At 37.6% G+C, this 23,807-nt stretch overlaps 10 protein-coding genes across 10 annotated transcripts; 6 read left to right on the top strand and 4 right to left on the bottom strand.

Annotated features, from left to right (window-relative positions):
• Positions 1-658: 658 nt before the first annotated feature.
• On the top strand, positions 659-2,299 carry PHYBLDRAFT_59849 (hypothetical protein; the record flags this gene model as incomplete). Its single annotated transcript, XM_018440570.1, has 7 exons — positions 659-709; positions 770-959; positions 1,022-1,110; positions 1,197-1,459; positions 1,530-1,720; positions 1,804-1,954; positions 2,014-2,299. The coding sequence occupies 7 exons, from the start codon at positions 659-661 to the stop codon at positions 2,297-2,299; spliced, it is 1,221 nt and encodes a 406-aa protein (XP_018294355.1).
• Positions 2,300-2,363: 64 nt separating this feature from the next.
• On the bottom strand, positions 2,364-3,692 carry PHYBLDRAFT_132343 (hypothetical protein). The gene is made up of 2 exons (XM_018429489.1): positions 2,921-3,692; positions 2,364-2,861 (listed from the first exon to the last, which is right to left on the bottom strand). Exons 1-2 carry the CDS (start codon positions 3,548-3,550, stop codon positions 2,424-2,426), a joined length of 1,068 nt encoding a protein of 355 aa, XP_018294354.1. The 5' UTR covers positions 3,551-3,692; the 3' UTR covers positions 2,364-2,423.
• A 772-nt stretch (positions 3,693-4,464) lies between these two features.
• On the top strand, positions 4,465-4,911 carry PHYBLDRAFT_166284 (hypothetical protein; the record flags this gene model as incomplete). The annotated part of the gene is made up of 2 exons (XM_018435396.1): positions 4,465-4,564; positions 4,652-4,911. The coding sequence occupies 2 exons, from the start codon at positions 4,465-4,467 to the stop codon at positions 4,909-4,911; spliced, it is 360 nt and encodes a 119-aa protein (XP_018294353.1).
• Positions 4,912-5,638: 727 nt separating this feature from the next.
• Positions 5,639-8,060, bottom strand: PHYBLDRAFT_76065 (hypothetical protein; the record flags this gene model as incomplete). Its single annotated transcript, XM_018443118.1, has 3 exons — positions 5,639-5,827; positions 5,881-6,285; positions 6,342-8,060. The coding sequence occupies 3 exons, from the start codon at positions 8,058-8,060 to the stop codon at positions 5,693-5,695; spliced, it is 2,259 nt and encodes a 752-aa protein (XP_018294352.1). The 3' UTR covers positions 5,639-5,692.
• Positions 8,061-8,224: 164 nt separating this feature from the next.
• On the bottom strand, positions 8,225-9,696 carry Pb2oxodhE2 (dehydrogenase complex E2 component; the record flags this gene model as incomplete). Its single annotated transcript, XM_018443714.1, has 4 exons — positions 8,225-8,518; positions 8,706-9,292; positions 9,363-9,542; positions 9,624-9,696. Coding segments are annotated over 4 exons (1,134 nt in total), but the record flags the coding sequence as incomplete, so codon positions are not given.
• A 3,661-nt stretch (positions 9,697-13,357) lies between these two features.
• Positions 13,358-14,508, top strand: PHYBLDRAFT_166281 (hypothetical protein; the record flags this gene model as incomplete). The annotated part of the gene is made up of 5 exons (XM_018435395.1): positions 13,358-13,445; positions 13,493-13,713; positions 13,789-13,819; positions 13,999-14,123; positions 14,458-14,508. 5 exons carry the CDS (start codon positions 13,358-13,360, stop codon positions 14,506-14,508), a joined length of 516 nt encoding a protein of 171 aa, XP_018294350.1.
• A 624-nt stretch (positions 14,509-15,132) lies between these two features.
• On the top strand, positions 15,133-16,306 carry PHYBLDRAFT_166280 (hypothetical protein; the record flags this gene model as incomplete). The annotated part of the gene is made up of 2 exons (XM_018435394.1): positions 15,133-15,195; positions 15,611-16,306. 2 exons carry the CDS (start codon positions 15,133-15,135, stop codon positions 16,304-16,306), a joined length of 759 nt encoding a protein of 252 aa, XP_018294349.1.
• An 85-nt stretch (positions 16,307-16,391) lies between these two features.
• PHYBLDRAFT_166279 (hypothetical protein) lies at positions 16,392-17,761 on the bottom strand (the record flags this gene model as incomplete). Its single annotated transcript, XM_018435393.1, has 4 exons — positions 16,392-16,450; positions 16,501-16,777; positions 16,838-17,004; positions 17,644-17,761. The coding sequence occupies 4 exons, from the start codon at positions 17,759-17,761 to the stop codon at positions 16,392-16,394; spliced, it is 621 nt and encodes a 206-aa protein (XP_018294348.1).
• Positions 17,762-18,993: 1,232 nt separating this feature from the next.
• On the top strand, positions 18,994-19,469 carry PHYBLDRAFT_59841 (hypothetical protein; the record flags this gene model as incomplete). Its single annotated transcript, XM_018440569.1, has 2 exons — positions 18,994-19,273; positions 19,423-19,469. 2 exons carry the CDS (start codon positions 18,994-18,996, stop codon positions 19,467-19,469), a joined length of 327 nt encoding a protein of 108 aa, XP_018294347.1.
• Positions 19,470-21,759: 2,290 nt separating this feature from the next.
• PHYBLDRAFT_143285 (hypothetical protein) lies at positions 21,760-23,403 on the top strand (the record flags this gene model as incomplete). Its single annotated transcript, XM_018430964.1, has 3 exons — positions 21,760-22,033; positions 22,084-22,355; positions 22,402-23,403. The coding sequence occupies 3 exons, from the start codon at positions 21,760-21,762 to the stop codon at positions 23,401-23,403; spliced, it is 1,548 nt and encodes a 515-aa protein (XP_018294346.1).
• Positions 23,404-23,807: the final 404 nt, after the last annotated feature.

Here is a 23,807-nt window from a genome sequence, read left to right as displayed (position 1 = left end):
TTCTTGTCTGAAAAAAAAAATACCCACAAGCTGGGCTATTTTGAGATCTCACGAGTAGTTTTTCAAAACGAGACCCAAACCATAAAACCAATGGATAAGACATCGTTAGCTGCTTAGTTTCCAGCTTTGGACTCTCAAATTCATAGTTACAGCTACTTGGATAATAAAGTGAGTAGGGTGCAAACCAACTCATAGTGATTTTATCAAAAGAGAGAATATTATATAGCCTATCTAATAAAGCATACCCTAAAATGCCTTTGAAAATGAACTTTAAAAAGAGGGAAAGGAAGAACTGGATCTATACAGCTTTTTGTCCGAGAATACGATTTCGAGTAACAAATGGAAACCCAGTACATCTCAGTTGGATATGATTTGAAGTCAAATCATTTTTCTTTTGTGTGAGTAAAGTATCCATGTACTTTACAAACCAATTATGTATATATGTACGTATATTTGTAAATTCATCTATATTATATTGTAAACTAGATAACCATAATCCAGAAAAAGGTGTATTCTCCTTTAGTGGAACAAGCTATACCTTCTGGTTTGAAGCGGCGATGCTTTTTTTTACTCATTTAACATTTTTCTCGTCTTGATATCCTTTTTCGTTCCTTGCTTTCGAATCCGTATATTCTTATTCACTTATTGCTAATATAACATGGCACCAATTATTACAAAGAAAGAGACCGTCATTATTGACACTGACCCTGTAAGATTTATATATATTTCTATCCGAGAAGATTAATGTATTCTTATGATAAAATAATAGGGAATTGATGATGCACTTGCTATCATCATGTCTCTCTTATCTCCCGAGTTGGATGTCCGTGCAATTACTCTCACGCACGGAAATGCTTCGCTCGATATGATCAAGCGGAATGCCGTAACAATTTTGAATGTGGTAGCAGAACAACGTGCATTTCTTGGACTACCCGCCCAGGTTCCCATACTCGCCATAGGTAAAGCTTACACTAAAACAAACTTAGAATACTCGGTCTGACAGCTGGAAATGAATAATTAGGGTGCGCATCCCCTATTACAGTGGGTCAACCCTGCGTTACAGCGACTCATTTCCATGGAAGGGACGGATTGGGCGAGATCTACGAAAATGTAAGCAAACAAAAGTATTTTAGTTTATTTTTTCTTTTTAGGGTAATCCAATTTAATCCGGACCACTCTACCCTCACTTTTATAAGAATCTCTACCAAGCTCCTCCAGACTGGGAAAGTCAATTACTCCACGCAGCCAAGGAAGTTACCAAGGAATCTTTCCATGCTGCTCAATCCGCGTTTCAAACCACCCCACGAGATGCAGCTGATGAGATTCTGTTTCATTTAAAGAACGCTCCACCACTCACTATTACTATATGTGCTGTTGGTCCCTTGTCTAATATTGCTTTGGCTTACCAACGTGATCCTGTCACATTTGGTAGAGCAAAACGCATCATGGTTATGGGAGGGTAAGACGTACTTCAAGTACAAGTACAAATCATTACAGCTACGTGTGGTTCTAATGGCAAAATTCTCTAGAGCTATCAATGTCCCAGGAAACGTCACTCCTAGTGCCGAATTTAACTTTGGTGCTGATCCTCAGGCCGCAGATATCATTATGGGTACAACTAAAGGATTTCAGCACAGTCCAGAAGGCTATAGTTCACGTCTTGCTCTCATAAATGACGGAAAGGTTGCTCCATCTCATGTTGTAGTCGTACCTCTTGATGGTAATCCTCGACTCCTTTTTATTATTACTTTTAAAGAGATATCTAACTTTTTTGAATAATATATTTACACAACATTTTTATAGCTGCTGATGATGGCACTGTATCTAAACAAGATTACGAAAAATATATTGTCCCTTTGGCCAAAACAACACCCGTTGCTACATTTTGTAACAGCTTCTTGATCTGGACATTTGATATATCTAGCAAACTCTATGGTATCGATACTCTATCAGTGTAAGTACCTTAGTTTGATAGTCCTTTTCTCAAAGATACTAATCGCAGTTTAATGTTAGGTTTGACGCATACACTATTCTAGGAACTATGGACATGATGTTTGATAAAGGCGACAAACAAGGACATGAACATTACGATGCTTTTTGGAAATACGAGTATATTGATCTCCGCGTAGAGTCAACAGGTCTCTATACCCAAGGCATGAGCTGTTATGATCGTCGTCCACATCCAAGTATGTCTTGGCCTGGCATACCTAACAACGTGCAGGTCATGCTGCGTGGTAATGGTAGAAGATTCAATCACTTCTTCTTAAACCGGGTCTTTGATGCTGGTATTATTATCTAGAAAACCCAAGCCAGCTCTAGATAGTTATCCTACTCTAATAAAACCATATAATATCATTGTTTTTCTGTACATGATTTATACAAAGTAGATTACTTTATTAGAGGAGGATGTAAAAGTTTTCAACCTATACATCCAAAGTATGTTCAACCTTTGCTTTTTCCTCGGTTTGATCAGAAGCTCCAGTAGCAGATGATTTACCACCCGTCATACGTGTCCACACGTAATCTTGTGCCAGTGTAATTACTGCAGCTTGTACTACTTCTGTCAATTTTTCCTCGACCCATTCGTTTTCTTCATAAGCAATTTCCAGCCAACTCAAGGGTATTGACTGAGAATATGTCTTAAACTTGAGGTTGTGAGTCGGGTCTACAAGCAATAAGACGTAAACCAATTGCTGCTTCTCTGTATCATCTTCATCAAAAAGAGGAACAGAGTGCTTTACAGGTTGAATGGCCATGAAAACAGGGCAGTTTATGACTGGAACAGCTCCCTGCTGGGGTATATAATCTGTCTTTTCTTCAGGTGCAGTATAGTGAAGCTTAATAAGGTTGTCAATGTTTGCCTACAAATATATAGATGATTAATTATGGATATATAAACAAATGTTCTCAATATACATACCTTTGCGAGTTTGGTTCCTTCAAGAGCGCCCTCACACATGTTCAAATCATTTGCCACATTTCCAGTTGACTTGTTACTTTCTCCTTTGTTACCCCCCTTACGAACTACAACTTGTCCGGTCTCTGTGTTTTCCATAACTCTGGCAAATGAACGGTAAACCAGTGACTCCATTCCCTCGTAACCATTCATATCGTGAGATAACCAGACCTCGACCAATTCGTGTTCGGAGATTGGTGGTGCTACTGTCTCGAGAAAAGTATTCATAGACTGAACTGTCAGGTTACGCAATCCAGTGCCTAGCTTCTCGATATTCTCTTTGTTCACCAGGCCTTGAAGGTGCTTCATACGATCCTCCAAAAGCTTTGCAGCTGATTCGTTAGCAATAGTCTGGTTGATTTGTTCTGTAGTAGTTTTAACGGCAGCACTGGCTTGAGTCCACAGAGAGTTTCCCCAAGACATCCAACCATCAGTAGGTACTTGCTTATCAGATACTGGGGTTGGTGCGGATGCTGGCTCGGTTATGCTAATTTGTGAATTTTGAGTAGCATCAGAAGAGGACTTTGCGTATTCTTTTTGCGGGATAGTAGATGACTCTGATGGGTATTTTGCAATCTCATCCAAAAAGGACATGATATCAGTGGAATCGGCTGTACCAGAAGCAGTGTGCTCATTGTTGCCGGATTCTGGTAGATCGAGAGACTCCAAGAACTTTTCTGCCTCTGAAAGACTGTTACTTCCACCTGTTGTTGCTGATGTTGGATTTGGATTTGACATGATGCTTTGAGAAGATGTGTTCTCTTTGTCCCAATTATCAAAAACATGTCTCTGTCACGTGCTCATGCTACACTAATCTACCACTGTAGTAAATGGCAGAAATTACAACTACGGTCGCGGAGTTATAATGACTGCCAATAGAATATTGGCTTTTAGTAAATTAAAAGTATTTACAGCGAATACTATTTATTGGAGTTAAAATTACTTTTTATATAATCCAATAAAATCGTTTAAAGTAGCAAAATTATACCATTTTTAGGTACATATTTCTCTTTTTATAACAAATTTGGATAGTACAATTCGTTGGATTTCAGATTATTTTTGCATATAATCCAATCAAATATTCTAAATATGGCAAATCTATGCCTTTTTTTATATATCTCTATTCTTATAATTGGTTCAACAAATACACGGTTTTATATTGGAATTTTATAGTTTTTATTGATCAAAATAATACAAGTTGAATATAAAGAAGTATGGAAAGAAGAAGTACTATTTTTTATGATATATAGTAACAGTTTAAGCTATAAAGTTACTAAATGATATACATATATCTATTTTTTATGTGATACTTTTTACATTGTTTATCTAAAAAAAAGGCTATTCTCTAGATACTATGATATTGATGAAGATATGTATATTGCTTAATTGATTCTTTTTAATCAAAGAGTATAAACCTGCTTTGTGTTAACATTGTCATGTCTGATTCATACTTTTGAAAAACAAGAAGACAGATTCCTTGCAATTCTCTAAATCTACCGAGATTTCTAATGAGCATGCGAGCAATCTTGACAACCAAATTGTACTTGATGCATATATTTTTCTGTCAATTCTTCTCGGATTGCTTTCTTTTGTCAACTTTGCTGATTCGTATTTTATTAATACTAGCCTTCATAGTTATTAAGTGTGTTCCTTTTAGAGACTTTTAATAATTTTAGACCTTGTGAAAAATAATAGAAACAAGTCCTTTTAGATGTACCAATCTAAATTGTTTGGAGAACCTGGACGGGTCAGAGGTTATGCATCGTTTGTGGAATCGCGATCTTGCTGCTGTCCTGAACTTCCGACATATACTTAACAATTTAAGATATGATGGGACTATACCTGTAAGGTTCACCCGCGTCATTCGGATTGGACGTATCAGAAGACAAGCAGAAGAAGATCTCCAGGAGGGTCGTCGTTTGAGACAAAGACTGACTAGAATTCAAATAAGATGAAAAAATTCCGTCCTGGTTACCGCTTAGGACCCACCCAAGCTACCGCTGGTAAGCCATTAGATTTGAATAACTTGGTATTTAGTTTTGTAATGGGTTGAAAAAGCTAAGAAAAAGATGATTTGCTTTGACTGCAAAAAACATGGTGGGGTAAAAAAAAAAGTAGAATATAAAAGAGAGAGAGAGAAATTGGTGCATAATTAAAACGCAAGTACAAGATACCCTAAACCCCGGAAAACTTGCAACAATTCACTAAAATCGCCTATTTTTTTTCTATAGGGTACGTTACTAACTATTTTTAGACTACAATGACTGAAAAGAAAATGCTGTGGTTTGCTTTGGAGATACTCAGTAACAAAATCTGGAACTACGAAACCATTGAATTCAGAATAGATTGTTACTCAAGTTAAGATATTTTAAATTGAATCTTTCGTGCAATTTAATTAAATGTGGAATAATAGCGAGTTTGTGTAAATTACTATGGTAAGAATCTACAATAGCTTTTAATGCAAAAGGAAAAATGTGGAAGTATACTTAATATACATTAAGCATGGTTACAAGATAGAACACATTTATAATTAATAGCTATTCTATTCGCGTGTGCGCGTATCGAGATCAGTCATTCCTACAACCTTTCTAAAGTATAACAAACACTATTTCATCTTTTGGCTATGATTCAACTTGGAATCTATTGAATTCATTCAGGACGGTCATCCGCAAAAAAATAATTAAAGTCTTCAAGCCAAATAACTGACATTGCTTATTAATGTATTATCCAATACAGTTATTTTCCTGAGTTGCTATAGTATTTTCCGTAATCCAGTTGCATCAGCAAAAGATCTAGATGTCCACTTGCTTTTATATCTTGTTGCTGGTTGGATACAATACCAAAGAAGCGCTTTGTCAGAGAAGAAAAATTCTATAAAAGGATAAAATATGTTAAAGAAATATTGGATTTAACTGCTTTCCTACCGTCTCAATGGCATCGATCTGATCCATCCATGCATAACGAGGCATTGGCTTTCCAGAGTTTTTCGTCCATTCGTCCACAATCTCTGCTACTGTTTTAGTAGTTCTGCGTCTCTTTGTGCTTTGCCACACTCCATCTTCTGATATCCGCTCAACTAATTCACAGAAATCAAGGCATAGCTTGAGAATGTCGTGCATTGTGTCAGCACAAGTTGTGGATAATAATAAAGATCCCCGCATGATATCTTGCAAATACTCTTCATGAGCTGCTTGTATTTCCTCAAAATCCAAAGCATTGGGTATTCCAAATATTGCTTGGTTAGGATGTTCTGGGTCGTCATTTTTGGCTTGAAAAGATGGTGCAATAGTGGTAACTAGACGTTGATAGCGTGCATTGATCACATTAGACTATAATAAAAGGTTAGAGTTGGTTTCTTGCTATATATATATAATGAACTTTGTACCTGAACATGATTCCACAGAGTATCTACCCAGAATAACATCGAAAATCGTAATCGCCACACCACGCGTTCTCTGTACTCTCCTTCAACATCAGTACTAGACTCTTCGGAAAGCAGCAGAGGGTTTTTGCTCTTATTGTCGACCTTTCCACTCCGTAGTGTTTTCCACAAACTACCCAAAGTCATTTGGACATTTTTCAATCCTATCAAAAAGCACCATAGTTCACTATAATGAGCAAGATCAGCTTGACTCAAAAAAAGATCAATAGGCCACTCCATTTCGTAAACAAGCACGCAACGACCATCGACTAGTAAAAGATCTGCAAATTGATAAGAAGGGTTTTTGATATCCTTTGTTTTCTCGACCCACTCCAGGCTATATCCTTTAAGATTATCTTCTGCCTCAGTTCCGACTGTAGCCTTGGCCAGCAAGGCATTCAGTTCTTGGTATCTGAAAATAATGGCCGTCTTGCTTAATGGTTTGGGGTCTATTGGTCGTTCGTCTTCTTCGTCCCTTGCATGTTTTGCAAACGGCTGAGATCGGTTTAAGACAGAAGTTGAAAACGACGATATAGACCTTTGGCGCCAGAGAGAACATTCGTCGACAAGGTTCATACCAAGGTCACCATAACCCAGCAAGAATATTTGTCGAAAAGATTCCAAATAACGCTGTAGCCCATGTTCACCTACTAATACTTGTGAAAATAGCCACTCTGCTGTAGACTTGCGTATCTGCTGGACTACCTTTTGAAGCTGTTGTGGGAAGATGATCCAAGGTGAAGAACGTAACTTTTTGTTGGCGTTTGAAGAGTGGAGAGAGAGAAGAAGACGGATGTGCCGTTTTTTCATCTCTTCAGGGATAGGTATTTTTTGACGCTTGTTTAAGAGCAAACTTGATGCTGACCTTGACTCCAGCTGTCCACCTCCCATTGAGTTTACAGTTGCAATAGCTTTTCCGACAAATAAAATTGATTCTGCAAGTGACTGAGATAGGTGGGCAGGTATTCGATCGATAGCTAAGCTGTAGTGTCGCTGCCACCCAGTAGCATGGGAACCAGTGTTCTCTCTTTCATTCATTATATCTGGAGTCCGAATAATGAAAAATTCTTCGTCTGGGTCAGCCCACTGACCATACACCATCCACGCTGTTAGCTGTCGATAAAGAACATCGTGAAGGCGCATTATCATTTTCTCCATTGCCTCCCGTAGTTCAGGCATGCCTGTCCTTGCCTGGTCCATCAATAAATCAAAAAGGCGGCAACCATGGTATCGCGTAGGATCTGTTTTTAAAATCAACACGAATTTCGACAATGCTGGTAGTAACAATTCCCAACGACCAAGGTTAGATGTTAGTAATGCAATAGGTACTATATTATCTCCAGCCTCGTCGTCTTTATTAAGGATGCGTTTCTCCATGGCAATAATGTCTTGTCGATAATTGTTAAGAATCCCTTCCAAGGTTGTGACAACAGCTTGAAGATATGCTCCACATGGTTTTTGATGTGTGTTTGGTTGTTTGAGATCCTTTACGGATGCAACGAATTGCGTTAGTTGTGCAAATACGAATCCAAGCTGTGCAAGACGATTGAGAGATTCGCGTTCGGTAGGATGCAATAATGGGAATTCTGGAGGAATGACAAATGTGGAGGGGTTTTGGGGCGGATGTGGGATAAAGACATCTCCAGGATAGCCAGACAAGACAAACAACAGTTCGTGAAGCATTACTCAAATGACAAACTACTTTTTTTGGAGGGGAAACTTTGGGCGTGTTTTTTTTGTAGTAGTGAATGGACGGTTATTTATTTGCCCGTCATTTGAATGTATAGATTTTTTTAATGATAAAAAACAAAGTGTGATAAAATGCAATGGTGGTTTGTTTAGAGCTCGAGAAGCAAGCGTCTAGGGTCCTCAACGATCTCCTTGATCTTCACCAGGAAGGTAACAGCCTCACGACCGTCGATGATTCTGTGGTCGTATGTCAAGGCAACGTACATCATGGGGCGAATCTCAATCTTGCCGTCAACGACAACGGGTCTCTCCTTGATGGAGTGCATACCCAAGATAGCAGCCTGAGGCATGTTGATGATAGGAGTACCCATAAGAGAGCCAAAGACACCGCCGTTGGAAATGGTGAAGGTTCCACCAGCCATATCCTCAATGGTGATCTTGTTGTCGCGAGCCTAATTTTATGCCTTAATAAATAACCTTGTATATGCACACCAATACTCTCAAAACTCCCACTCCCACTCCCACTTCCACTTCCATAATGTAATATACATTATACACTGTTTACTATGAACTTTATATTATGTATTACACAAAGCCCACCGTATACTATCCAGAATTGCAATATTAATATAAACATACCTTCTTTCCGAGGGCAGCAATAGTCTTTTCGATATCGATGAAAGACATATCCTCAACGTTACGGAGAACTGGTGTGACAAGACCCTTGGGGGTAGAGACGGCAACGCTGACATCAACGTAATCGTGGTATACAATCTCGTTTCCTTCAATAGAGGCATTGACGGCGGGAATAGCCTCGAGAGCGGCGGCGGAAGCCTTAACAAAGGCAGACATAAATCCAAGCTTAACATCGTGCTTCTTAACAACAGCATCCTTGTACTGGCTACGGAGGTTCATGAGGTTGGTCATATCGATTTCGTTGAAGGTTGTGAGGGATGCGGCGGTGTCCTGGGACTGCTTAAGACGCTCGGCAATTCTGAGACGCATACGGTTCATCTTGACGCGGTTCTCGGTACGGTTGCCAAAGACCTTCTTGGAATCCTCAGCGACGGGGGCAGCAGCCTTGGGAGCGGCAGCTGGGGTAGGGGTGGGAGTAGGGGTAGCCTTAACTTCCTTGGGCTCCTCCTTCTTAGACTCGACCTTAACTTCAGCCTTGGGTTCGGCCTTGGTCTCAGACTTGGGCTCCTCCTTCTTGGTCTGAACGGAACCTGCAAATGTCTGATTTAGACATCACTTACGTGGATAAACCCATCTATCTTTCTTTTTCCCTTTACATACCTTCCTTGGGGGCATCTCCAAGCTCAAGCTTGAAGAAATCACCACCAACAGAGACGGTGTCCTCTTCCTGGGCAAATACTTCGACAATGGTACCTGAGGCAGGGGAGTTGACAGTGACATCGATCTTGTCGGTCTCAATAGTAGCAACTTCCTCGTCCTGCTTCACAAAGTCTCCGACCTCTATACAAACCAACGCGTTAGTTTCGTCCCCTTTCGCCTCATTTTGAATAATCCCCTTGTCTCTAATCCTTTATTACTTACTCTTGACCCACTGCTTAAGGGTACCCTCAGAAATAGATTCGGCCATCTGTGGGACCTTGACGACCTTGTCAGCTGTGCAATTAAAAAGCATGTTCGTGTCGCATGAGATGTCTGTTGTCCGAGGTAGTGCGCTTTGTGAATCTTACCATAGGTTCTGATCTGGTTGCGAAGGATTGATGTCTGGTTCTGGTTGAGCTGTCTATGAAATGAAAGAAAAATCAGAATTCATATTATGCAAGGCGAATATATGCATTGATATAGCATTTTTTTCTTCATCAGAGGAAAAATTCGTGTTTTGTCGAGATAGTTTACCTAAGACGGTTAGAGGTGCCAGTGAATACGGCAGCAGGAGCCTGAATGTGGAGAGTGCGAGAGTTAGCGAGGTAGCGAAGACCGGCAGAGACTGCGGGTCTAGCGGTCGAGCGAGAGAGGTGGGAGGCGAGAGATACGAGGCGAGAAGACTGCATCGATGTAAGTAGGTTAAACCTGTGAAAGAGAAAGGGTGAAAGAGAAGTGTAGAAGCCGTAAGCCCAAGGGAGGTCGTAGGATTTAAGTGAAAAAATAACAACAATAACCGGGTATAGGCGGAGACGAAATGAATACTAAATGCAATGGATAAATACGGGACATCCTTTACTCGGCAAAGCGCGGTAATTCAAATGCGGGAAGGAGGTCTCTCTGTCTCGTGGCTTATTTGCGAATCATCGTTATGATGTCACCGTCTCTCTCCCAATTGCCTCTAAAGGCGATCCGATGCCCTCCGGGATGTACCCCAGACAAATGCCTCTTAAAGCCGCAATTTTTAATGCCCACCAAATAAAACCATCCATATACACCTTTCTTTGCCACCATCTCCTTTAACGCGTTCTTGTGTTGTTTTATCGCGTTACAACTACCCTTGGATCGATATTTACTTCAATCGATGGCTTACTTGTCAGGTATCAGCCCGACCGATGGCTGAGTGCAAAACAGTGGCACACAGCAGCAAACATTCATCGGGAGAAAAGGGGATCCGGGTGAACCCGTTTAGTTTGAAGAAGATTCAAGTGCTCTGTTTATTAGCATGTTCTTTATTTAATTTAATTCTATTGCTTGAAAGAACTTTGGGATGCTAGATCTAACAATTATTTTTTTTAAAAAAAAATAGTAAATTTTACTTGGTAAAATGTTATTTCTTGATGAATTATAGACTACAAAATGAGCAACCAAGAGATAAGACATTTAATATATTATTCGTATGACAATACATGCAAATCATGGCCACTGCTCATTACTTTTATATATATATATGTATGTATGTATATATATTCATAGATAGCCGATAATGGAAATAATTAACAATTATCACATGCGCCAGGAATTGGTCTTTAACTACTGTTCTTTACAGCAGTATTGACACTACCAAGAAGCCAAGGCTGTCTTGTTGCATTAATATTAAATTGAAGATCATTCCCACACCACACCCAAATACTGTGGGAAAGTTTATGTGACTATCTAACTCTTAAAACGTGACTGTTGAGAATTCCATATTTGGATAAAGGGCAGCATATGCCTGGTCAGTCAAGGTCGAGTGAGCAATTTGTACACTGTAACAAACAAACACATTTAGAAAATTAAACATAATATAAAATCTGTAATATAATGCTTTTTTGTTCCACATTAGTAAGTGCACCCCACTAGAATCTCTCTTACATAACGACAGTAAGCACAATCAGAATTAACGGTGTAGTACATCGAGATAGACTAAGTAAACCAAAAAGAAATAAACAAATAAATAAAACACAGGTCATAATTCGGTCTGGTCTGGTCCAGGGTGAGAATATGAAATAAAAATACCAATCTTTCCTCATGTAAGAATCACATTCACGTACGCCAATACCCACCTTGTCCCCTTGAAATATATAGCATACCCCTTCTGTATTGATTTTTAAGAAAGAATGGAAGGGTCTCCCCGGAATAATGGTCCTAGCATGTAGTCGAACTGCCGCTGTATCCCGTATATTTAGCCGTGTTCATTAATGATAAACACACACGCGCACGCACGTTTTTACCAAACTACTATCTTTTCTCCAACCAAAAATTATTAAGAAACACAATTTCTGAATGTATACAGGGTCCAGCAAGATGTATATCTGAAAACATATTTAATACAACACGCCACATTAACTATTGAATAGTTTTTGCTGGTTGGCACCAGACTTGCTCTTCAAGCAAGGACTGTGCACACACTTTTAAACCTCCGGTACGATCAGTTGAATATCATTTGTGAGACTGTTTTTCCTTGAGCTGTTCTCAAATTTGGCAAAGTGCATATTATTGCTTCTTGTATTTGTTCAAGCTCTAAGGTACTATAACGTATAGAAGTGGTTTCTGGTTAAAGAAGAGGATATTTGGTTTCAAAGGAGGGTCGTATTTATTATACCCCAGATATGGTTCGCTCAGAATATTCTTAGTTTAGAGCTCAGAATCCGATCATTTTGTAAATAAATAACTATTGTATACCAATAATGGACTGTTGTTGCCCACAACCTTATGATGGCCAAATTAACCACGTAAAATTTCATTCATAATAAATATGTGTAGCCTAACCCCTCAATTTAAGCAGCCAATCTTAGAGCACAATTTTCCCTTAAAATTATATGGCGCCAGTTCACAGAAAATCACAGAGATCTTATCAAATAATACTCTAAACGATTTTTGTGGGTATAGTGTGCATATTTCAATGTAGACAAATTCCTGTAGATAATGCAACAATAAACACTTAATCTTATTTCAGGAAAATCGTACCTTGGATATATTAATAAAAATAAATCTATTTATCCCTGTTTGTACACAAGTTATTGTCCCCGCATTGATCTTGAAATTTGTGCAACAACCCAAGTAAGACACTTTTTTCCTCACAGAGACAAACTATGAATATCAGTGACACAGACGATCTGTCAATTATACCAAAGAACAAGAAACATGTATTCATTTCGTTCCAAAGGACTGTCTACAACATGTATCTATATGTATATATGTACTCACGTTTCTTTGGTTCATCGTTGTATTAAATTTGACCCGAATTACAAAATACTTTTCCTAGGCTATGTATTAAACGCCATTTTTCCGGGTTGGCTACACTAGTGAAATATATGATGACACTTTTATAAAAATAAATGTTTTTGGGGTTTCTAGTATGTTTGTTTTACTAATATTAGCCTACAATGTCTAGATATCTAAACATTTGTTAAAGAATATCTATTATATAAATAAATAATTGATTATGTCATCAAAATCGATTGTCTTGATAATCTATAATTTCTAAAGACTTGAATAAATATAATTTTCCAAGGCGTAACATAAAAAGATTATGGATAGCATAGATTGTAATCCAAACAGCCCTTATCAACATCCCTTCTTTATATGCAGTTACAGTTAAGTAATATTAAGTTAGGTCCGATGATTAAGTGAATAAGCAAAAATGATCTTATCGATCAAAGTTAATCAGGACAGTACTTAATGTGCTTCTATATGAGGAATAAATGAAAACAAGTAGATTATGCCCGTAGTTATGTATGCTATGTAGCTAATATATAGACATTATATACAAAAGCCAAAATTATTACTATCATTCTCATTACAAGCTACATGAATTCTACTTCTAATCATCCTTATCTATACACTTGGGTTCATAAAATCTTGAGTGAACAATATCCAATATAAAGATAAAACCCCCTTTTTTTTCTGCAATAATGTCCCTTATTTCACAAATCCCGGTTTTGATTGTGGTGAAAACTCTAAAAAATTCATTTTTTAACTTGGGAGATAATAGGGAGAAAAGTGAGACATGCTTTGATAAGAAACTGTGATACATACAAAACTCTTAGTATTTATTACGTCTAAAAGCTTAGCCTTCCATCCAAGAAGTCTTGAAGGCTGGTGTTCTCTTAATCCACGTGTAACATTCCCTACTCCGATGTGCACCCCATACGAAATGTTTGCTTGTTTCCCAATATACACACCAATCTCTACCGGACCAACCAGATCTTTTTTTTCAGTTCCTGAAGATGTGACTGTGTACATTGGCAAGCAATTAAACGTTTCATTTGTAAGTACAAGGTATCGAATTCAAAAAAAATGAGAAACTATATCTTTTAAAAATAGAGAATGTGTGAACTTGTAGCAGCTTCCTATCAAAATTAACGAATTTAGTAGTAAGCAAATTGTTATAAATTAGCATCCTCTCTACTGTATGCATATTATGGTTTTAACTGTAGCTGTACATAATATATAGATGTCATAATGATGTAGTTATTTTGGCGTTGAGGACTAGATTTTTGAACGGTGGACTTTTTCAAATTTAACCTGAAATCATTTTTTTAAAAAAAAAAAGTATTTGATTTTCTCATTTCTGAGTGCAAAACTCTACAGACAAATCCTTTCCAGATGTTTATTGATCAAACCATTCGCAACTTCTTTAAGTTTCAAGTTAAAATCTCGAGAGAAAATACCAGACTGGTAATCAACCTCCTAATTACTTATAGGATCTCAATAAATAACTAATTGAGCGTAAGCTGTCAATAAAGTAGAAAGAATGCTTTTAACTACTAAATATTCTTTCAGACCTTGCATGGTAACATTGAATATTGTAGTATACTCTAAATTCCTACTCATAGAAATCCTTGCATAATTGTAGCATAATAGGGATATTTTTTTTTGGTTCGTTATTTATTTCATTAAATTGATTACCACAATCTTCACACTCTTTTCACTCAAGATATTCACGAGCATATATGGTATATGAATTGAAATTTTATTTATTATGGGCATACTACTATAATTGTATGATAAGCTGTATAAACCTCTACTAGACATAGAAAACAGTGCTATATTCTATGTCTAGTGGAGGTTTAGACCGTAAATTGCAAATATTTTTCCATTTCTTATTCTGCACACTAATTTTCACACTGAAATGCATATGTGTATTTGATTTAAAAGAAAATCCTGCATTTTGATCATTAATTAAAGAAAATGTACAAAATTTTTAGGAGCATAATCAATGTCAAGCAACATTTAAATGAAGAATATTAACGGGTCTCACTAGGTTACTAACACATGCAGAGACACTTTTTTAACCTATTTAGATGTATGTTTGTCCACTGTATTTAACTTACAGATTTGATCAAAATGATCCTTTTTATTAAACAGCTCTTTATTTGACCAGTATTTTTTTTTTGAGCATCTCCAGCAGTATCTAAACCCAAATACTAAATATCCAAATTAGGAAATGGTGTTTAGATTTTCCAAAAAAAACGTCTCCAGCAGTTTCTAAACAAAAATCTAAATACCCAAATCCGGAATTTAGATCTAAACTTTTTGAATCAAAATCTAAACTTCTGTAGGTTTTCTCAAATTTTGTTTAGATTCTGTCAGTTTCGTTAGTTTCCTTTTTTAGAGCAAGACTTTGCTAATTATTGTTGTAATGAAGTGAAAGAAAATTCAATGTCCAACAACACCTCCAACATTAATGCCCACCAAGATGGCAATTCTGTTGAAATCGAGATGCTTACCTTTCAAGTATCCAAAGCTGGTACTAATATCGAGCTTTAATTAATATAATACTTGTTATAAATAATACTAATGCATCCGTAAAAGAGTCTTTTAATCCCAATAAGAACTTCACCGTGGAGGAGGATTTACAGCTCTGCAGTTCTTACATGTTCATTTCCACGGATGCTATTCATGGCAATGAACAAAAGAGTGACACTTTTTGGTCCAAAATCTCTGACCATTACAAGGGCTTCCTTTCCGAGCTTGTTGGAGACCGCAACACTCGTGCCCTGACCAACCGTTGGTATAACATCAACAAAGCGGTTAACAAGTTTTCCGGAATCATGTCTCAGCTTCGAGCAGCAAACCAGAGTGGGGCGAATGAAGAACTCCTTGTAAGACACCTTTATTTTTTATAGAAATTTTTATTTCATGATAATTAAACGATATATTAGGAGCTCAAGGCTAAGGCGATGTACAAGGCTGAAATGAAGTTGAACTTCACTGCCTACCATTGTTACCGCTATCTGTCCCGGTATCCCAAGTGGCAAGAGACAGCAGAAAAGTCGCTCGAAAAGCAGAAGAACAAGGGGAAGGGTGGCATGAAGAAATCTATGTCTGTTGCTGTAGAGGGTCAGCAACAAGATGATGATGGCACCTCTGACATGTCTGGCACTCGGCCTGCTGGGAGAAAGCAGATGAAAGCAAGAGAGTCGGGCGTACGAAGATTCGAGGAGATGATGGAGGAGATGCATGCGATGAAGGCGAGCAGTGCATTGGAGCTCAAGGAAAGGTCTGCTCGCATCCTCAAGTCCATCGAAGATCAAGCTGAAGAACAGATGCGTGCAGCAAAAGCACGTCAACTTCTGGACGAAGAAGAAATGGCGTCCTTCAAAAGACGCCGTCTTCTGGAAGAAGAAGAGATAGCGTCGGCTAAAATCCGCCGACAGATAAATGAAGAGGAACTGGCCTCGGCCAAAACACGTCGGGATATGGATGAAGCCAACACAAGGCTCATCAAAATAAATACATTGATCGCCGAAAGAAAGCTTTTGTCTTTTGATGCCAGTAGCATCTCGAACCCTGCCGCCCGCAAGAAGTTCTTGGACTTACAGCCGCAGGTTATGGAAGATAACACTGACAGCAAATAAATAAAAAAAAAATACAACTAATATATATACACATTTGTTTTATTCAATTTGCTGGCGCTTGTCGCCTTCTCTCTTCCACAAGCTCTCAATCAAATCCTGTCTCAATTGGAAGAGCTGGTCTCGGTTTCGGATTTCCAGATGTCTCTGAAGGTACCTAGCAAAGCTCCCCTCAGGAAATGGGCACTCTCCAAAACCAGAAACCACAGGTGGCAAAGTTGAGACAGGATCGATATCGATACACTGTCTTTCGTCTGCTATCCTTTCACTATTATCTGCATGACCGATTTCCATGCTCTTTCTCTTCTCCTCAACAATCATATTGTGCAATATAATGCATGCTGTCATAATATCATGAAGAGTGTCTCTATCCCACATTCTGGATGGTCCAGAGACTATGGCAAAACGTGCCTGGAGGACACCAAAAGCGCGCTCAACATCTTTTCTTACCCCCTCCTGTGCCTTCGCGAAATTCTTGAAAAAGGGAAGTGATTAGTTAAAAGAATTGAAAGATCGTGATATATACTAAGGTACCTTTTCCTTTGGTGTCCTAGGATCGTTAAGACTCTTCACGAAGGCACCGTATGTAGGGTATATCCCATCTGTTAGGTAGTACCCCATGTTATATTTGTTGCCATTTATGGAGTAATTGACAACTGGGGCTTTCTCAGTTGCGAGGTCCCTAAACAGATGGGATCTGTCTAAGACATTTATGTTATTGAGACAGCCAGGCAAGCCAAAGAACGCGTGCCAGATCCACAAGTCGTATGAGGCAACAGCCTCCAGCACTATCATCGGTGTCTTCTCCTTTCCAACAAACTGCCCATGCCAAGCAGTTGGGCAGTTTTTCCACTCCCAGTGCATACAGTCGAGGGAGCCCAACATTCCAGGAAAGCCTCTTGATTCCCCTTCCTCCAAAAGTCTTTTAATATCCTCTTCGGTGGGTGCTCTCAGGTACTCATTACCAAAGACAGCAACGACGGAAGAGCAAAAACGCTTTACACATTCCAAAGCTGTCGACTCTGCCATTCTGAATGACTCGTCAAGGGAATCGGCTGGTAGTCCGTATGCAAGCATACGGATTGTTACAGATACCTTCTGCAGAGAAGAGAAACCAGGTACACGAGCAGCATTCAACTTCTGCTCAAAGTAGCTGTCGTGCCCTTTTACACCCTCTAGAACACGCATGAACAAGGCTTTGTTCATTCTGAATCGCCTGCGAAATTGTTCTTCAGTGTAGGTTGATTCGGGATTGAAGTAATCCTCACACAACTGCACATGACCACGTTGCCTGTTGCGATTAATAACGGTGCGAGCCTTCTTTGGAGCCTTCTCTTCACAGTCCAGGTCCGAGTAGTAATGCTTTGCCATAATAGCAAGCTCCTCCAAGTCACATTCATTGTCTATGAGATTGCGCTCGTCTTCCTTCAGCGATGCAAGAAGTAGTTCAAAGTTCATTTTTGTAAGATATTATATGAGAATAAAAGCTTAAAGAAACAGTAAAAATATAGTAAAAATCGAAGCAGTCATAATTGTTTAGAATCTGTATTAAGAAACTGCTGGAGTGGCCTTCATATTCTTCATACTAAATCGCCTTATTTGTACTAGCGCGGGAAATCCTAATTTGGATATTTAGTATTTGGGTTTAGATACTGCTGGAGATGGTCTGAGAGAAATTTCACCTAAATAAAACAAAAAAAAACTCGACACACAAATAAACCATATCAATAAATCAGCTGTAATAATCAGCATGCATCAAAACTTCTCTCTATTCTACTCTACTCTATGCGATTGAATATGACAGTGTACCTCTTTTATGATATCTATGTATTGTTACTAAATATACTTTATTTATGTCAATTTATCTTTAAGAACTGTAATATAAGAGCTGCTTGTGGTTTTTTTACTAGTTTTTTTTCTTATACAGAACATTGAAGAATGTATTCTGTAATGTATCAATACTTGTTTACTCTTATTTGAATTCAAATCATATTTTGAACTATGAATATCATTGTGTGTATGTATATTTAATAGCGAATGGAAGGTTCCAAACATTTGTTGATATCTAAAGTACAAAAGGTTTGCAAATAAGCATGCTTATTTCATAAATACGTCCATATCAAATTTCTTGTACACAGTCTGTGGCAGTACAATGAGGACATTGCCTGTGTATTCAGTCCACTTCACGTCTTTTCTGCCTCTCTTTCAAAAACATATTTTTTTTATTCCTTCTTATCTCTCATTTCTCTAATCTCAACACATTCTCTTTATAATGACCATCCGGATTGGTCAAATTCAATAACATACATTTCACGCCATCGGCATTCTCAAAAATACTTCTGACTTTAATCATTATATATATTATAGACAAAAAATAGTATGTATGAAAGACGATTGAAAATACCATGTTAGAATATACAAATATTCTTTTATTTCTTTTTATATATATTCAATTAGATTAATTTCTTCTCATGAATGAGCCCTCCTAATTACAACATTGACATCTTTAATCAAGTAAAAAAAAAAGTTTAAAAGCGTGTTTTTTTTATTAAAGTTGACAATAACTAAGAAAAGCTTTATTTATTTATTTATTTATTTATTTATTTAAAGATACACATAAAGAAACTATTCTATTTGATTTGATTTAGTTTCACTTAATGTTCTTTTGCATAAGTAAAAGAATAAAAAGCATGACACCGAGTTCTTTGTCCCCGCATTACGCGGCTCAATCTCCTTCAGGACGTAAACCTGACTTGGTAGCGAAGGAGGTGCTGGAATGGTGGCAAACCAACGGAAAGCACCCGTTCATCCAGCCCCACATCTCGTCACCGAGTAATGTGGGTGCGAACTCGCCAGAGAACTTACCACTAGGTGATAAGGTCCAGCTCATTCGACTACCAGTAGCTTCACCGTCAGCCATTAAAGAGTTCAGTCAGGTTAGCAGTGAAGAGCCAGCACATCTCACCACAGGTTAGACCTCCCTCCCCCCAGCATCATGATTCCACATTGGCGATGCGATGTACACAGTAGTCTTTCCAAAAGAAAAGAGACCATGCCCCACGACTTCTCAGAATTAACTGAGCTGGCGAGTAACAACTTTCACTTTACGATGCTTGTAGCATGGAAGAATCTCCCTGCAACGGTCGCAAGAGACGCCTCACTATGAAACCGGGACTGTTGTTGCTCAAGGAGAAAACAAACGACGCGCGTTGGAGGAGGTCTATATGTAACAGAAAATTTTTCATCTGCGATTAAAGTTTAGGACTGCGCTTTCTGTTAGTCTTAGATGTTCACGTCAGAGCAAACGTGACATAGCTATATATTCTTTTTACTAAGTTTGTGTAACTGTTCTATGGTAGAAGTAATAGCTAATAATATTTAACAAAGTACTTATGAGAGCGACTTTGGAAAGTAAAGCAAAGAATCAAAAAAAAGTAAAGAAGTAATGAAGGGTTTGGTCTTGATCGGTGTAGCTATAAATCTAAAGGTGGAGTACAAGTTTCTGTAACGGCGATTTATAGGTTACTCTAGAGTGGTCTGTGCGCTTTTTGTTCAAAGGTATAAGAGAAAGTATTTTTCTTTTGCTTGTACAAGTAAACATGTAAGGGACGCAACAACTATTAGGAAATATACTCACCTATATCTCAAAAAATATTAAGCGATAAATATACATGTATATCGTCTGAACTATCATTATACGGTATGTGGCGGAATTTTGAATTTAAGCATGAGTTTTATTGAAATGAGGCTACACCGATAATTGAAAGTATCAAGATAATTTCCCAAGAAAACGGGTGATTACCATCAGATATTAGGGGATGGTGGCGTAGAATATAACAGACACCCCCAAAAAAATGTTCTATGTAAGAGCTCTATACACTAATAGTAGTCATATATGAATAAAAATGAGATAAATTAGCAACTGAATACCACTGAAGAGATCGAGTTTTATCCTTTTATTAAGGGGCGGAACCGGCACCAACAAGTTAGCTATTGCAGACTATGTAGTATAAAGTAACCATCCCAGGAAAGAATATAATGTATACTGAAAATATTAACAAAATAAAAAACTCTTAAGTTCAGTCTCTTGCTGTTAAATAATATTGAAACATGATTAGAACATTAAAGATTTTCAGAAATACAATACTTTTGAATAGCCATGGGGAACAAAGTAGATTAATTGACAAAGATAATTCTGATTCTACAGCAACAAGTCACGGTGTTTTATTTAGATATACAGTTAATGGCCTATTTGTGTTGCTACCTACAAACGAGTAAGACAGTTACTTTGGCGGGAATTATACTATACAAAGAGAAGTATCATAAAATGATATTATTTTCGAGGAAAAAAAGATTATTTGATATTAATGGCTCTCTCTCCATAAAATAATAAAATATTGCTTTTTTTCTAGACCTGTTTTTTTCTTTGCTTTTAATTAATTAGTTTTTTAATACTAAAAAAGTGAGAGTCTTGGATCTGGATATTGAAATTATTTTTAAAGAATTGACTTGACTTGACTTGCACTATACTTCCACTATTCGTATACCTGCGTCAATACTGCACATATCAGAAAAACATATGTGATCCACCAAAAATTAATTTCGCAATTTTCTATCTACCTTACTAAATATTTGTGTAATTTGTCCCTTTTATTTAATGAAACGTCTAATTTATTCATTTTTAATAATCCCATTTTATACCAAAGCACTTTAGCAAAGCAGTTAAACTTACCAGACCAATATCTTTCGTTTTACCTTTAATTTTATGAGCTATAGCTATAAGGCACATATACACACACAAACACAATGACATTATTTACCTAGCAAAGTTCACTAGATTCGAGAACACTAATAAGAGCTTATATTAATAAAGACACCGAGATCCAAACAAATCAATGTAAAGTAAGAAACCGTCATACTTCTTGTTATTCATACAAAAATAAAACATTTTGAACCAATTTAACTAAAAATGCGAGGAGAGGGTCTTGAATTTATTTTTTATTAAAAGTGTATTTTTTATCTTTTCTTTTTAGGAAACTAAAGATATTTGATAAAATTTTCTTGAATTAGATTGTAGTACAATAGACGCTTTCAATTATACTGTTTTTCTTTTTTAAAGAAATTGTCAGCTTATTGAGTGGATAAGATGCTTTGATATACTGTTCAACTGTGCGAGTATGCTTTCAGTACCTCTTTACTGATAATTTATACAGTATAGTTCGTGAATGAAGCAGAGGCTAAACAAGCGGTCCCTAAGAAATATTCCAATATTGGAGTTTTTGGGGTATTATTCTCACCTGTACTGTTTCTTTCAAATACCCTGATAATGAAAGGCTTTATCATGTGATTTTCTTTATCAATGATTCATGTGTTATGCGTTGCATTCATTGCACGCCTCTTTTACTTCACATAGTCTATATTTACTATACATTGACACCAAATACATATTCCTTTAGATGCCTTACAAAGTTGCAACTAATCGCTCTTTTCAATCTGAGTTTGGTATTCAGAGCCTAGGAAGTGACGATGAACGTAACCCGAGTCATGCACAAAACCAAGATTCCGATCGATGGAGCAATCAAAGTCCAAGATCACAACAAACCCAATGGGATTACCATCATCAATCAGAAGACAGTAATGAGGACTTCATTATACCACGCCTCAGTCTACCACACCATGATTCTCGTGCAAACCTTGGATATCTGAAGATTATCATTTGCGGTGATTCCGGTAATACGACTACAAACAAATTCCCCTTCTTTGTTTCTCACCTGACAAAGGTGTTGGCAAGTCTGCTTTGATTCAGGCCTTATTGAGCTCTCCAGAAGTATTGTTGGTTTGTGATTCGTCTGTCAAAAGCTCTATGAGTCTATCGTCTACACTGGGAGCTGAAGATGGGGAGAAGTATGTATCTGAGTACGTGGCTAGTACCATGCAATGTTCAGAGTGGAAGAGAACTTCTGCAAGAGATAGACACCGAGCGCATGATGATAAAATATACCACAAGAATCTATGTCTCGTAGATACCCCTGGTTACGGTTCTAGTATTCATGTAAGTCTTGATGTTTACTGATAGGGATCACTGATGCTCTACAAAGGCCAATGATGTGATAAAGCCTGTAGTGAACTACATTGAAAAGCAGTTCCTTAGGACCCGGTCACTTCTTAATCCCACCCTGACTGATGTGGATGATATTTGTCATTTGGTCAATAACCCTAATGGCGCGCACTCACACATTGATTGCTGCCTTTATCTTACTTTGGGCCATCTGAAAAATGTCGATATTGAATACATCCGTGCACTTCAGCCTTTTTGTAATATCGTTCCTGTTATTGTTAAGTCAGATCTTTTACAGCCGGAAGATGAAAAGAAGCTGCGGGCCGGTGTACTCCAGACACTTAAACACCACAACATCAACTTCTTTGACTTTGGATATAGCTTTGAAGATCTGTTACAGAATGTCTTTAAATCTGATTTTTCTACTCCCCCTTTTACTCTCTCTAACCTCACGCGTCTTAATTGGGCTGCCACCGAAAACACCAGCGTGATATCTTCTCGTGATGGTGTCAATAGTGACGAAGACAGTAGAATATCTGCTGACGTGCGGCAATTAAACCATCTCAAGGATTGTCTGTTTTACAACAAAACAAACGCCTTACGGTTTGACACAGCTTCAAAATTTGCAACTTGGAATCAAAAACAAGTGCCACATATTGACCAATATGACTTTCCCCCTTCCCCCCGTGCTTCAAATCGGGTGAAAGAATTCTATGCCATGCAGTCAAAGGACCTCAAGAGTATTGAGCTTCACATTGCTCATTATGTGAGTGAAAGACGCCAAGACATGGAACGAGAAATGCTTGGACGAGAGCAGATTCTTCGACGAGATCTCAAGTTGGCTAACGATGCTAAACGAGCTGAAATTGTTATGAGGGAACTTGGTGGTCTATTACATATTAATCCAGGTTCTCTTTCTTACAGCCCTTCGAAGAGAACATGGCTGTCTAAGTACAGCTTTTGGGCAGTACTCATGGGTGCGATTTCAATTATTGCTGTTATGGTACTCAATTCTATATTTAAAGGCTGTCTTTCTCGTTAAATATTGTTCATTTCTCTCTCTCTTTCTCTATACATAAGATTTTCTTTCGTTGTGGATAATTATTATTATGATTGTATTTTGCATGCTTTTGGTTTATCGGATTCTTAGTCACTTACATATAACAATATGTTTTTTACTTGCAATAAATATTTCTCTGATGTTTTTAAGTAATCCAAGAAAGCTAGTCGACTAGTGGAAGAATAATCGGCTTTAAAAAAATACATTGCTTATTATACTTGACATTGCTAGCTGTCATATACTTTTTTATTCAAGTTCTTTACTCAATTTTCATCCAATTTCGTTTAAAAAAAGTATCATTGTTTATTGGTAGTGCCAACAATATGAACACAAATACCCAAATATACACACGCATAGCAAAATTACGATACTAGCTTTTACAAATG

This window comes from Phycomyces blakesleeanus (assembly GCF_001638985.1).
Source record: "Phycomyces blakesleeanus NRRL 1555(-) unplaced genomic scaffold PHYBLscaffold_6, whole genome shotgun sequence".
Classification (NCBI taxonomy): domain Eukaryota; kingdom Fungi; phylum Mucoromycota; class Mucoromycetes; order Mucorales; family Phycomycetaceae; genus Phycomyces; species Phycomyces blakesleeanus.
This window is presented reverse-complemented; position numbering and strand designations above follow the sequence as displayed.

Excerpts from the sequence above, each read along its gene's own strand:
- PHYBLDRAFT_132343 (XM_018429489.1), bottom strand. The coding sequence starts at position 3,550 with ATGTCCTTTTTGGATGAGATTGCAAAATACCCATCAGAGTCATCTACT. Across the intron at positions 2,862-2,920 it reads AAGGAACCAAACTCGCAAAG|GCAAACATTGACAACCTTAT; the intron begins GTATGTATATTG and ends ATATATTTGTAG.